Source organism: Podarcis melisellensis (genome assembly GCF_964234715.1).
Source record: "Podarcis melisellensis genome assembly, chromosome: 9".
In the NCBI taxonomy this organism is placed as follows: domain Eukaryota; kingdom Metazoa; phylum Chordata; class Lepidosauria; order Squamata; family Lacertidae; genus Podarcis; species Podarcis melisellensis.
In genome coordinates this window covers 49,295,470-49,310,501 of record NC_138541.1, presented here as the reverse complement: position 1 = coordinate 49,310,501, position 15,032 = coordinate 49,295,470, and the positions used below count along the sequence as shown (strand labels likewise).

The 15,032-nt window shown below is 38.2% G+C and overlaps 1 protein-coding gene across 9 annotated transcripts in view; it reads right to left on the bottom strand.

Moving 5' to 3' along the window:
* TENM3 (teneurin transmembrane protein 3) overlaps positions 1-15,032 on the bottom strand; it is a 1,264,289-nt gene that overhangs the window by 267,460 nt on the left and 981,797 nt on the right. For 8 of the 9 annotated variants that reach the window (XM_081925878.1, XM_081925873.1, XM_081925879.1 and 5 more), the window contains one exon: positions 13,365-13,643. In XM_081925878.1, coding sequence (XP_081782004.1) covers positions 13,365-13,643 — 279 coding nt within the window. The remainder of the gene's footprint in view (positions 1-13,364; positions 13,644-15,032) is intronic. The other variant, XM_081925885.1, reaches the window with a different exon arrangement.

The following is a 15,032-nucleotide window of genomic DNA, read 5'->3' as shown; positions in this document are numbered from 1 at the left end:
TCAGGTTACATACACTTCAGGTTACAGACTCCGCTAACCCAAAAATAGTACCTCAGGTTAAGAACTTTGCTTCAGAATGAGAACAGAAATCGTGCTCCGGCGGCGCAGCAGCAGCAGGAGGCCCCATTAGCTAAAGTGGTGCTTCAGGTTAAGAAGTTTCAGGTTAAGAACGGACCTCCAGAATGAGAGGTGGCTGGGGAAACTCAGCCAGATGGGCGGGGTATAAATAATAAATTATTATGATGATGATGATGATGATGATGATGATGATGATGATGATGAATTAAGTACTTAACCCAAGGTACCACTGTAATGGCTAACTTGCTTAAGCCTTTTTCTCTTTTTAAGTCTCTGCGTTGCCGCATCCATACCATACAATAAGAATGTAAGAAGAGCAAGGGAGACCCCAATCACAGTGGCTGAGGGTAAGGGGAGGTGGGACAGGCCAGGTAAGGAGCACACGGCACAGGCAGTTAATGACTATGCCATGTGACAGCCCCTCCTGCAACTTGGGGAATTACGGTTGTCCTATCAGCCAGCCCTCAGGTTTGTGGCTGCTGTTGCTGAATGCCAGGTTGGCCCTGAATAAGACCTCCCTCATACACAATCTAATTATGCCTTTTGGGTATTTTTATTTTTTTTACACATCCCTGGAAAAAGAGCATACAAAGCAATATATATATTTGAGTGTTTCATGGAATCAGAATGCTCATGGGTCGGAATGAGAATCAGCCTTCCTGGTTGTGACTGGCACTTGTAGCAGTGGTTGCAGATATTATTATAAGGTGATGTTAATACATTCTGGAAGGGCAAGGTGGGTGTGCTCAGCCCTAAAAAATATACTGGAAAATGCATTCACTTTTAAAAATCCTTCAGACAAATTCTTAAAACGGGCAAACATGAGATACCTATTAGTGATTACATAGGAAGCAACCAACAGCTGCCAGAACACACACAGTTTTGCAAAAGGCAAGGGATTTTTCCAGTGCTGAGAAACTTAGATTTCTCTGCAGCAAATACCTAGTTGGATGAAAGACAAAACAATCATCTGGCAAGATCCGGCAAGATCCTTAATGTATTCTTTCCATTCTCTTATTTTCCTTTCTAAAAATGTATTTTGTACTGGCGTTGTGTTGATATTGAAGCTCAATCCAATCACCCTGTCATTTGTCCTACAAATCAGTCCATTTTATTTGTGGAAAACAACAGCTATGACAAGTAATCATTTGGATAAATAAATAATACTATCCTACAGATAGTACCATCCTAGTTTAGCATACCTTATTCTCTTCTTTAACAACTGACTTCCAGTCTTTTACCTATGTCCTCACTCTCATTCTTTCAACAATCACATTTTCCTTGTTTCTCTCAAAGTTCCCAAGCTGTCACTCTGGCTCCACCCACCATTTCATCACCACCCTGCTGTCAAACATTCATCCAATCATCATTCTGTTAAAATAAGTCCATTGCCTTCCCAGAAAAGTCTCTCTCATGACATTACATTAAAAAAGAAATGAATGATGTTACTGCATCAAAAACTGAAAGCTTGCCATCCCTGGCATATTTTTTTTTTCTTCATTTTTAGTGTTTCTTTAATCAGGATGTTCTAGATTTCCCTTATCTTGATTTTTAGCTTCTAAAGATGTGTTCAACGTCTCCTGTTTACTACATCATTATTATTATGATGTTGCATTTTCGTCTCATTTAAATTATCCCCGTGCTTCCAGACTTCCTTTTGTTATTTGTAGGCCATATGTAAAGCAGGTGAAGAGTAACAGCAATTAAGCTTACTCACATAGTAGGTGCATTATTGAAAAGAAAACCTATCTAGCCTCTGAAAGTACACATTGTGGCAATATTTTTAAAAGGACAGGGAAAATACCAGGGCTTGTTTTGAATGTACTTTTTTTTATTACATTCAAATATTTCTCACAAGGGGATGGAACAATTGAATTGTAAAAAGTTAATCACAGGAAAAAGCCACTCTTCACAAAGGAAAGCCTATTAGCTATTTCATAAAATCAATACATCTGATACAGTATGGAACAAAGACCTTTGAAAATAACAAATGAGCTGAAATATATTTATTTATTGAGCAGTATTAATTAAAAACATTTGAACCTTAAATCCACAAATTTCCTTTTTTCTTTTTTGGTATATCAACAAGTAGCTAAATGTATTCATACAAGGAGCAGTTATAAATATTCTCCTGATGGAGAACAAGGAAGCAAGTGTTGTCTTTCCACCCACCCAACTCTCTTCTTCCAGTCAACAAAATAAGAAAGTAGGACAGCAGATTGGGTGTGCTGCATGTATCCACTAAAACCCCGCTATGTGAGAGTGGTTTTGACAGATGGATTACTATTTCATCAACATTTCTTATTCAGTAGATAGATTGCAGTGAGGTGTTGTTTGTATCCAAGATCCCAAACCGCTTCACAATAGGATTCTTCATTACCAATGGCTCTCAATTCACCCAAAGCTGATACTTCTTCTGGTTTCTGTCCTTTACACTATTTGTTTCACAGTGAAATTCTTGAAGAGTCAGCCTGCCATCTGATTTTCAGCTTGAAGCAACCAGTCTAAGCCTGCAGTAACTAACCATATGAGAGACTGCCCGGTTCATTGGTACCATCATTCTGGTATCTGTGCCTTCAGAAGTAGTAGAGGTGAGCCCAAGGCTGCCATCTCCTCCGTAAGATTAGATGTAGATTAAATTAGACTGTGATTTATATGCCATCTGCCCACAAAATAAACTGTGATATGGTGGCTTAAAATATACAAGGCCTTAGTGCATTGCAAAATGCATCTGAAGCAATCTACTTCTGAAGCATGCTACACAGCAGCTGCTCATTATCAAACCCTTTCCACAGGTACATGGCTTCTTTGTAAATAAAAGTATGCCTATGTGGTGGCATCCTGTCCCAGAGGATGGGGCCACTGGCAGATGATGCTAGGCATCCCATTTTCAGGAAAGGAGGCTACAATTGCTGACCGGTTTGACACTTTCTATACCTGCCTACGGAGAACTAGCACACTGTTTAAAGACTGCTGGAATGTGGTTAATGTTCTATATGGCTAGCTTCATGGTGAAGGATCTACTGGGTGGTTGGCTGGGTAAGGAAAAGGCAGCTTTTATCTAGTACTGGATATGTCAGGGCCACAGTGCCATAGTGGCTCCTGTTCTCTTGCCCCTCAGAACTATATGCTGGCGTGCATTTTGCAGGAAAAAGCTCTGCACTTTTTACCAGGCCCCAGAAAAGTTGTATTCTTGTTGGTTTTTCCTCACACCAAACAGTGCTGGAATCCTAGTTTATTTCTTGCCACAAAATGATTGGAATAAGGACCCACAATTTCCATTTATGCTCTCTCACAGTAAGTTATTGGCGGCGGCACAGGGAAGGGCTTCTTTCATCAATACAGAAATTGACAAATTTGCTGCTGGAGACATAAGACCATAAGCAACTGTTACATATATTAGTTCGTGAAAGCAAACACATACTGTATAGACCTTGTCCAACTTGCCCAACCTGGCGCCCTTCATATGTTTTGAAATACAACTTCCATCATCATTGCTCTTTGGCCATGCTGATGGGCATTGTAGTCAAACACATCTGGAGGGCAGATTCTCTCCAAACTGAGTGTCTGTCCCAAGAAGGTGGGAGTTCCTACACCTCTCTTTCTAGGAAAAAAAAGCACTGGTTACAACATAGGTTGTGTTTCCCTACACATTTACTTGGGAAGAATATCCACTGAACAAAGTTGAAGCTACTTCTAAGGAAATTTAGATATGATTGGGGTTTTAGAGTGATTTCTTAGGACATGGAGATCATGCATTTAAATAAACATGGAATATTCCTAGTTGATTTAGTCCTTTGTCCTGTGGCAAACCCTCAGAAGTATACAAGCCTGAAAACTGGTCCTTATTTTCACAAGTGTAATGTGTAATCATCTTAAAAAGCAGAGACATCACCTTGCCAACAAAGGTCCGTATAGTTAAAGCTATGGTTTTCTCAATAGTGATGTATGGAAGTGAGAGCTGCACCATAAAGAAGGCTGACCGCCGAAGAATTGATGCTTTTGAATTATAGTGAGAGATTTTACTTTCTTGGGTTCCGTGATCACTGCAGACGGTGACAGCAGTCATGAAATTAAAAGACACCTGCTTCTTGGGAGAAAAGTAATGACAAACCTAGACGGCATCTTAAAAAGCAAGAACATCACCCTGCCAACAAAGGTCCGTATAGTAAAAGCTATGGTTTTCCCAGTAGTGATGTATGGAAGTGAGAGCTGGACCATAAAGAAGGCTGATCGCCGAAGAATTGATGCTTTTGAATTATGGTGCTGGAGGAGACTCTTGAGAGTCCCATGGACTGCAAGAAGATCAAACCTATCAATTCTTAAGGAAATCAGCCCTGAGTGCTCACTGGAAGGACAGATTGTGAAACTGAGGCTCCAATACTTTGGCCACCTCATGAGAAGAGAAGACTCCCTGGAAAAGACCCTGATGTTGGGAAAGATGGAGGGCACAAGGAGAAGGGGACAACAGAGGACGAGATGGTTGGACAGTGTTCTCGAAGCTACCAGCATGAGTTTGACCAAACTGCGGGAGGCAGTGGAAGACAGGAGTGCCTGGCGTGCTCTGGTCCATGGGGTCATGAAGAGTTGGACACGACTAAACGACTAAAGAATAACAATATGTAATCTGGGACACAAGTGGCACTGTGGTCTAAACCACAGAGCCTAGGGCTTGCCGATCAGAAGGTTGGCGGATCGAATCCCCACGTTGCTTGGGTGAGTTCCCGTTGCTTGGTCCCAGCTCCTGCCCACCTAGCAGTTCGAAAGCACGTCAAAGTGCAAGTAGATAAATAGGTACCGCTCCGGTGGGAAGTTAAACGGCGTTTCCGTGTGCTGCTCTGGTTCGCCAGAAGCGGCTTAGTCATGCTGGCCACATGACTCAGAAGCTGTCTGAGGACAAACACCGGCTCCCTTGACCAATAAAGCGAGATGAGTGCCGCAACCCTAGAGTCGTCTGCGGCTGGACCTAATGGTCAGGGGTCCCTTTACCTTTAAAGTGTAATCTAACCCAGCTGCAATAAAATATTTCTCTCCTGTACTGTTCTCTACAGCCATAGCAGGTGGTGTAACTCTCCAACAGTTTTACTTTACCCCCAAAGGCACACTCTTCCATTGTCTCTTGAGACAGATGGATGCCAACAATCTTGTGGGAGGGACAGAATACTGGCTGTACAGCCCTACTGACAAGGCAAAGCATAGCTGCAATGTCTAACAAGGCATTAAAGGTTCTTCCGGTATGTTCCTTTATACCTGCTGGGCTCCACAAGAAGGAACAATGATGAATGCTAAAAATCATCAAACTATTTTACCCAGGGTAATGTGATCTAAATAAAAAGGGATTACTTCATAATAAATGGGAGAAGGCATCTTTATGTTATTATTCACTTGCATAACAGAAAACAAAATGAATTGACTTTCAATCATTACCATATTTGTATTGATATGTAAGAAGCTGTATATGAAAAAATATTATGGTGATCATGTCAACATAATTTTGTAAGGAAATAAAAACATTCCTTTAGAAGACCACATATGAAATACACCGATACATTTACTATTTCTCAGATGACAACAAACCGAAGTTTAACACTCCTGCCAGATTTTGCATCCTTTCTGTCCCAGTGATAATTACATCAATAAGCTTGAGTCAGCAGATTTGTTGCTCTCCGATTCATTAATTAAAACAATTTTACTGCTACCACTGTGATTTTTCAAGGACATCAAAAACACATTCAAAATCAAAACAGCACACATCATCAATTCTGATATGCACACAGCATGCACTGCTTTCATTGCAATCTAAAAAATTAGAAGAATATTTGCAATTTACAAAGAAATGGTATTTTGCTAAGATTTCTTTACTCAAGTACACAAGGAAAAAACATTTTATCCAGTGAAAGTATATTTGTAGCATATCCAAAAGTAGAAGAAAAACAGGCAAAATATTTTCTAGAAACATCATAAGATTGCTTTTAGAATGAATCTAAATGTAAATGCTCATATTAAAATAACTTTCAAAGCAATAGTCCCATAGCCTCTGTTTTCTTCAATATATAACATGCAATCCTTTTTCAGGCTAAAGCATTTTAAAGAATTCTCTGTAAGCATCGTCTTGCATAAAATGTGTTATACATATATTTCAATCTTAAATTATTTTTGCTGTTAAAAGCGTTTATAAGCAATTCAATTAGTGTCTTTGCTATTTTCTGCAAGGCAGCAGTTTGATTTTGAATCAGTAAATGCCAGAAGATTACCTTTGGCATTTTGTCATCTTGCAGCACATTGTACAAAACCTAAATATAAAACAGTATCCACACATATGCATTCCAGAAATAACACTGACATTACAAAACACCTCATAAATAAGTAATAGATTCAATTCTGAGCTAGTTTAGTTGTTACACAAAGAATCATATTTGAATTAATGTACAAAAACTGCATAGGAAGCAGGTAGTGTTAGTACAGTGATGATGTGTAGACAATTCAACCCTCCTAAACAACCAAGGAATAAAAAAACCCTTTCACTAAGCTGCAATAGCCTAAGCCCGGTTCAGATACCTACCTAGGTGGCAATGGCCTTCGCAGAATAAATGAGCAGGTGCTCACCAATATATTTTGTTACATACATCACATCACATCACATATGGCATGGGCATTTGACTCCACATATGGCTGCCAAATCCATATAGTTATTTCACTTTAAAAGGGTGGGGGAATCAGGCTTTCACCCCTCCATATAGAGTGCTCATGCCATATGTTATGTTGTGATGTGGTGAAGAGAAGAGGATGTACCTGTTTCTTCACAATATACAGACCATTAGTGCCTAAGTAAGTATGTGAACAAGGTTATTTAAACACATCTGTTTTCTGCAGTGTGTGCCACTATAGTGTTGTGTGTCAAAGTCTCTGCGAGTTTTGTAAATAGCCCATGGATTTTGATTTTCTGAAACACAAAATAGAGGCAGAACTCAAAAAGTTATCAGCTACGTAATGAAATAGGATGGTTTTACATGGATCCATGTGCTATGCCTATAAATACAGTTATTGCAACTACTGCTATTGCTGGTTCACACCATTGGATTGTCTCATGACAATATATTTCAAAGAACTATGAAAATATTTTTCTGGCAAGGAATGGCTGGCTGCTCAATACAAAGTTCACATGTACTGTTAAGTCAAACATTGGTCTAGTGCAATCAAACGTGTGGGCTTCTCAAGAAGAGATCATGCAAATTCCAAGAAAGGAAATCACATTTCTTTCTCCTCCCAGATCATTTTGCGACTGTATTGAGCTAAAACAAGAATTGGCTTAGCATGTCGTCTAAAACCAGACTCATGGTTTAACTCTCTTCAGAGAAACCACAAGTTGTACCCATAGTTTGTCTGAAGTGAGCTAAACTAAGAACTGAGGTTTGGTTGATATGTTAAGCTAGACTATGGCTTAAGCTAGACAGTGAGTTACACTGTGTTTTTATTATGTTGGAAGCTGCTTAGAGTGGCTGAGGCAAGTCAGTCAGATGGGTGGGATATAAATAAATTATTATTATTATTATTATTATTATTATTATTATTATTATTAATTATTCAGTAGCAAAAAGACCCTAGCCCACTTCAGCTACAGCTATGGTTACCTGAAAATGGCTGCAATCTCCTTCCCAGAAACACATTTCCTTTTTTGTGCTAAGCCATGGTTTGCTTTAGTATTACATGAGGATGTGAGCATTCTCTCTCCCCTCCTCCCCAGTTTCTTTGTCTATACTACATGCTGCTCAAGCCTTTCATCAAATAATTCCGAACACACTCTCTTATTCATTCTAGGATCACACTGTTCACTAACTGCTATTACCTTTTGTCAGTCCCTTCTTTGCTCCCATATGCTTTTGGAAAAGTGCAATGGAACTACCAGCATCATTCCAACACAATTCTTGGAACAAAACTAACCTAATCTATTTACAATGGTTATAATCAATCTGGGGTAAAATATATTTACAAGTTACACAGGGAATTATAGTAAAAATCCTGCCTTTTAAAGGAAAGTAACCTAACTTTGTAAGGCACCATTGATTCTGCAATAACCTGAGATTGTGAAATATCCCCTAACTGCTTAGAGAAACACTTAAATTAAAATGTTGACAAGGAGGATGTTGCTGAGAATACAGTATGCAGCCAGTAAATGTAAAAATCCACCCATTTCGGAGCATTGTTTTCAAATAAAGCCTTAAACACTTCTAATATTATGAAAGAATTATTTTGGCATTACTGGAGTGTAAGAGAAAGGTACATTGCTAAGGCCCTAATTACAAAAATGATGCCATCAAATAATTACTTGTTCTGTTGTATAAACTGTTCTGTTCTGTTTACATTATATATTAATGGGATGGGTATTTTGAGTATTATAACGCCATCTTTGATTAACTACTTTGGTATTATCTATAGCTAGAAGCTGAGAAAAACACTCTGGAGGAAGTGTGTGAAACCAAGTTATTAACAACCGCACAGTGCTGTATTACACAAGTAAAACTGCTAAATTTAAAATTCAGTGAAAATGAGCATTAGTTAGTGACCTTAGTTAGTGACAGTGGAACACAACACTGAATTTGCACTTGCTCTTCATTTCACAGAATTGACAACACATAAATATGATTGTGGATGCATATACTCTCCATGCCAAATTGTTTCTGTAGTTTGCATTTGTAGACTTACGGAGCTGAGACTACATTCCAATGTATGTGAAGATGACTCTTTAAGACAGAGATTTGGTTTTGTGCCAGATATAATCTTTACTACTTAGCCACAAGCCTTTTAATGTCCCTTGAGAACGATGAAGGAAATTTAAGTTGCATACTCATAAACTAACTTATTTAATCAGAAATCAGGTCTACTGGCCTATGTTCAACCTACCATAGGCACTGTAATATTAAGCAGGAAGTTATAGTTTGCAACAGAAAAGAAGATAAGCATGAACGGAGCAAATCCTTGCAGCAAATTTCCCTGAGGAGGATATTGACAAGAATAAGCCAGTGACTAGGGTAAGATTCTGTTAATAAGAACTCTTCTATATCTTAAAATGAAATGATAGCTTAAGTTGTTCAAGATGAATAGGATATAATGAAACTCCATTCTAGAGAGCAGTATTGTTTATAGATGCACAAGAGAAGCATCTGTTGTTATTTTGTCCAGCTCAGGCTGGTACCCCATGTGTAATAGAGACTCAAGCTTGGGGTTAAATACTTTACTGTGTTTGCTCATAACACTAAACAATGGTTTTATACTTTGCCAATCTGCCTCAATGTGCTATACTGAAATATGTTCATGCACCCACACTCTGTTACTCCTCTGTGGCAGGCAGGACTTGTCGCAAGTTTAGCATCACCTTAAAATATGTTTGGGTTAAAGTTAGATAGAAGTAGGGTTCCTGGTTTAAAATAGCCTGTGATCATTTCATTATGATGCTGCCATACTAAATTAGCCAGAATCCGTGGCACAGAGGCTTGTTTGCACAGTACTATACCATTATTTAGTATTACAAGTGATAAGGACTTGGGGGGGGGGGAGCAAAGAGAACCACTTGATTTCTGTTCCAGCCCCCGCCCCCGCCTGGGTTTCTCTGCATCAGAAGAAGGATGCCCTAATGCAATAAACAGAAGTAAAACCTCAGATGCAAACTGCACTGGCTTCCTCTCTTGGCAAGTTTCATTGCCCTATATTACATGCATGTCAAGACAGCTGTCATGTTAGAACACAGGGCCAAGAATAAGCTCCTCAGTTGGCAATGCCTTTCTTGGGGCCATGTGAAATATGATCTGATTCCTAAAATTGAAGGATTGGTGCTCATTCACATTTCCATTTGCCCTGTTGCTTTCCCCTGGGGAAACCCACAGTAAACTGCTGAATTGGAGCAAACATCAATTGGGTTTTCTCCAGAATGCTAAAGAGTGAGTTTTCTGGGGGAAAGTGGTGGAGCAAAGACAAAACTGCTCAGACTCAGATCTAAACTACACAGAACTGTGCTTTCTAGCCACCGGAAGTGTGGATGAGCCCATGGTCTTGATGGTCTATGGCTGCAAGTACAAACTTCTAGGTAGCAGTTTTCTTGGAGTCTTTACAGAAACTGTAATAACTTTGAGTTTTATATGGGAAACACTGTAAACAAAGTTATTTTACAAGAGGGCTGGTGCGCTTATTAATGCATATGCAACTTACCTTAAGAACAGGAATATTTATGGAGCAGAGTACATGGAAGAAGAGCCAGCAGCCCATATAAGAACCATGTGTTTCATAAGAGATTTAACTACCTTTTGCACATAGATGTGGGAAAATAACCTTTGAGCAACCCAAGACAAAGGTGAAACATTTCCTGTATTCTTGACATTTGGAGGTTTTTTATCAATCCTAATTTAAATCAAAAACACCTCTTAAACTTGGCCATATTTAGATTTTATAGTGAACATGAACATACTACAGCAAATCAGATTCTGGACTATCATGTAAATTTGTTGATCTGACTCTTAGGCAGCCTTTGCAACATTAATTGCAGTGCAATTTCAGATAAGGTAAGCATACATAATGATCTGCTTTACATCTCTCGTAGCATTACTCATAACTGCATATTCTAACTGTTTTTAACCCAGATGAGATACTGGAGCTAGAAAAGTTTTATTTGCCTCAAAGCAGCCCTAATAGTTTCTTCTGCTGGACTATTTGCCTCCTGATCAACAAACAAAATTAAGGATTTATGTAGCTAAACTCTTCTTTGAAATTGGTATCAAAACATCAGACAGTCTATTGCATGATCTGATTAATGCTAAATACTGTTTCCTTCATTTATTCATGATTGCTATGCATTAGGATAAAAAAGAAATTCCAAACTTCAATTCAATAAAATTAGTAGAGATCTGTTCTACTATTTATGTAAATAAACATCTATTAAAAAATCACATATATGCAATCTCGGTGGTCAATGTTTGCAATAATACATCAAGTAAGGTGATGCATGCTATCTCAGGGAATATGTACTAAAGTAGACCTACAACATACACATTTAACTTGTGCACATTCAGCTTTACGCAGTGGACAATTTAAAATAAATAAATAAATAAATGGGAGCAGAAAGGTGTGTGTGGTGGGGGAAACTCTTGCAATCCCACCTGCTAGAGTTAGTGAATGTTAGAAATTTTTAAAAGGAACAGAATTTAGCTGATTTTTGGAATGTTGAAGGGAAGAGGCCTGTGGAAAAATACAACCTAAATTCTCTTTCCAGGCCAGGGCCTCATTGGGATAGTTGTTGTTAAGTATGAGAAAAGGTGTTGATGGCCCATAACAGGGAAATCCTTGGGTCTGTGCCAACAGTGGATGCCAAAGTTACAAGGGGAGCGAGCATGTAAAAGGGTGGGAATTGCTTGGCAAGGAGTTTATGGAAAGGGAAAGCAAGAAGTGGGGAGAACTCCATGGAGAGGGTGGAAGGGCAGACAACATTAGGACTGGCTGGAAACAAGCTGGGACAGAGGCACAGAGATGTGGTTTAGAAAGCCTCTGAATGCAGTGCTGAGCTGCTGTGAAGAACAAGCTCCTCTTGAGATGCTGTAAGCTAGGCACTCCCTCCATCTGCACCCAGGTTGTAAGTATGTGTTAATAAACCGTATTTCTTAAAGATGACACTTTCTACTGCGTCTTGATTCCCAACCGAAACACAACCCCAGGCCTGGAACCCCTTAGATTAATCTTGCTACCAATTGGCAGAGATTGTGGGTGGCGTGCAACCTTCGTAACAATATGATTTTGAAGCCACATATAATCCACATATTTGTTACACACAATCTTATTATACAATCACCACAACTATGGAAGATTCCATTACACACGCGGAACTTTAAATGGAAAACAAATCAAGCAGGCCTTTCTAAAATCTTTCTGTAGATTCAGAAAGTACAATATTGGGGGGGGGGATAAGGCTAGCTTCCTTTTAATTGGCCCCTTACTCCTGATAATAAGAGCTTTATCCTATTATTTTAAGCTTCATTTAAGGTAGGCAGTAGGGCCTGCGTAATAGACTACCAAGATTGAAAAAAGTGTCATTTTCTTGTTCTAGCACAAGTACCCATACCCAATCTCTAATCAAAATCAAAAACAGCCACAAACTTTGTTACTTAATCTCTGTCATTCTTGTTTCACGAAAGACTGCTACATTAGTTGTGTAGTGAAATATTCCACTTGTGTCACAATAATTACATTCCAGGATATGAGCAGGCTGCACATTTATTCTGAACAGTCCATGTCCTCAATTTTAGCTGATCTTAGCCTCTTTCAGTGGCTACATTCTTGATCAGTGATACTGTTAGTTTCACTGAATTAGGTGGTTTGGGATTAGAATTTCCAATTTTTGTTACTGGCCATGATCATTTGTCTTTAATAAGAAGACTGAAAAGAAAAATGTAGGAGGTTAAGCTTTTCCCACTACTTAATCTCTTTGCTAATAAAAGCTACAGTTGCTTCATTTTCACCTGCCCATGCTGCTGTCAGAGACTCAGGAATATGTCTAAACATGAATTTATATTAGTGAAAATGTTATTTTGTTTCTTATGATGCAGACATGTGGATTAAAGCTTGTTTCACCCAAGGATCAAGTGCCTATAAATTGCCAAAACTAGGGTTCAAGTTCCCTTGAGCAAAACCCTATCAACACATATATCTTCTGAAGCTGTCGTATGTTGTCATACCATTGGGCTATCTGGCCTAGTATTGTACAAAGCATGTTTGCTACCAATGAACTGAAGAATTGCTTGACTGAAACAAAAGTATGCATAATACCTCAGAGGCTGCATGGGGCCTTTGGACAGTATATTGCTGATCCAGAATTAACCAGGGGAGCGGGGGAATTATATAGAAAGACTATTTCCAATTTCCTAAGAAGTTCGGGTTAGATGTTTGTCAGCTTTTAACTACACAACAATCTAGTCTCCAAAGGACATTCTTTCCATTTTATCACAATTTCAACTACTTGTATCAAACTGATTTTTAAAGCACAATCAAATTTGTTCTTTAGTACTCAAACTTTCTTAATAAGCTATTTTGTGTACTCATTCATTCTCAGATTTTTTTTCCAAACGGTTGATAAAATATTGTACAAATTATATATTTGTAAAATATTGCATCCAGTCATCAATACTGGACACTGGCTTTTCCTAGAAAACTGTTATAAAAGTTGTTCAGAAAGTATGCTCATGCTTAAAGAATACATAAATACAAATCATGAAATAGTTTTTCATATTACACACAGAAAGACTTACCATTCTCACTGTCAGACTTGTTTTCATGCTCAGTATCAGTTAAAGTGAGGGCTGAGTTGGAACGGCTTGAGAGACAGGAACTGCGGCCTGATTTGACCCCCCTGCCCCAAAGTCTCATGGCATGCTCTGGAGACATCACTCCTTCATTTTCAGTATCAGCATCTGACCCTGCACTGATAGAGTAACCTCTGTGGGGGAGCCCCATTTCAGCACAAAATGCCAGTCCTCTTCGAGTTGCTGGTTCACATACTCCTAACTGCCTTAGGGTAAAATTCTGTCCTAATTAGGAAAGAAAAAGATAACAAAACATGAGAATCTTTTTGTTTTTTGTTTGTTAAAACAACAGAATCCTTAAAATAAACACACTAACTACACATTTTTTCCCAGGTATATCCCAAGGTCTTTTGTTAAGAGCTACATGAGCTATAGTCAACTATATCCTTTGATCTCTAGCAATCTGCAGTGACCCTTACATTCTCTGGTCTTAGCTATTCTTTGTCAACTACTTAAGCACATCAGGAGTTCTCTAAGGTAGAAAAGAAATATAGAATGGCCTGTAAATGAAGAAGAGCTGGTTCAGCATATAGGATTAGCTCTAACTGACAGCCCTTTTTACTTTATGAAAGTGCAAAAGCAATAACAAGTATGTGTCAGGATTATCTCTTTCTGTCCTAGATAAAGCCCTAAACAACAGTGTATTTTTCCATTCAGATGTCACCTGTCATTATAAGAAAAGTATGTTTCCCTTAAGAATAAAACATTCATTAAATTAGAATAAGGGCTTAGTTAGTTGATCTTTATTAACTCTTCCTGCATTAGCTGAATGCCTGAAAGCAAATAAATGCATTGCCTTTCCTGAAAAAGATCATGCAAGAATCTAGCAACATGATTATTACACAGATGTTTCTATACTTTCAATGTTTGGTTTGGTGGCTTAGTCAAATAAGACATATTTTACAAATCCGAGCTGGTTTTCAGAGAACAGGGATCACTGTATTCTGTTTTGGAGGAACGGAAGAGATACAAAAATGACTATTAATAGTTATGTAAATAAATCAGGTTTAATCAACTTGAGACATTTAAGAGCATTTAAAATGCGGCACTTAAAAGTTATTGGTTTAGTAAAAGCTATATTTTAAGCTTACTTTTATTACCTCAAATCCTCACATGTATTTGTGATATACAGACTACTGGCATGCTCATTCCAGCTATTTTTTTCAGATGTTCTATATTATGAATCCTAGGAGCAACATCATCACACTGCTAAAATTGTAGGCTATGTGTAGCTCCCTTTAAAATTACAGTCATAATACTATATTTTAAAAAACATGCACTCAAATGTGTATTCTATCAATTGTTTACATAACTTAGAAAAGTAAATAATCTACATCTGATATTTTAATTTCTCTTTTTACATAACTTGTTAACAGACTTCCCAAAGTTTTCTAACAAGCTCTCATTTAGTTGGTTTGTGAGTATTTTTACAAGCTCTGACATAAAGTAGTCTTGCAATAGTAAAGATATTATATGGTTGTAAGGTACCCAAGACATGGCTTTTTCAGTGGTAGTATTAAGATTGTGGGATACATGATTCATAGAGATCTGCCAAAACTCTTTTCTTACTTTTCAAGTGTCTACTGAAGGCCTGTTATTCTAACATGCTTTTAA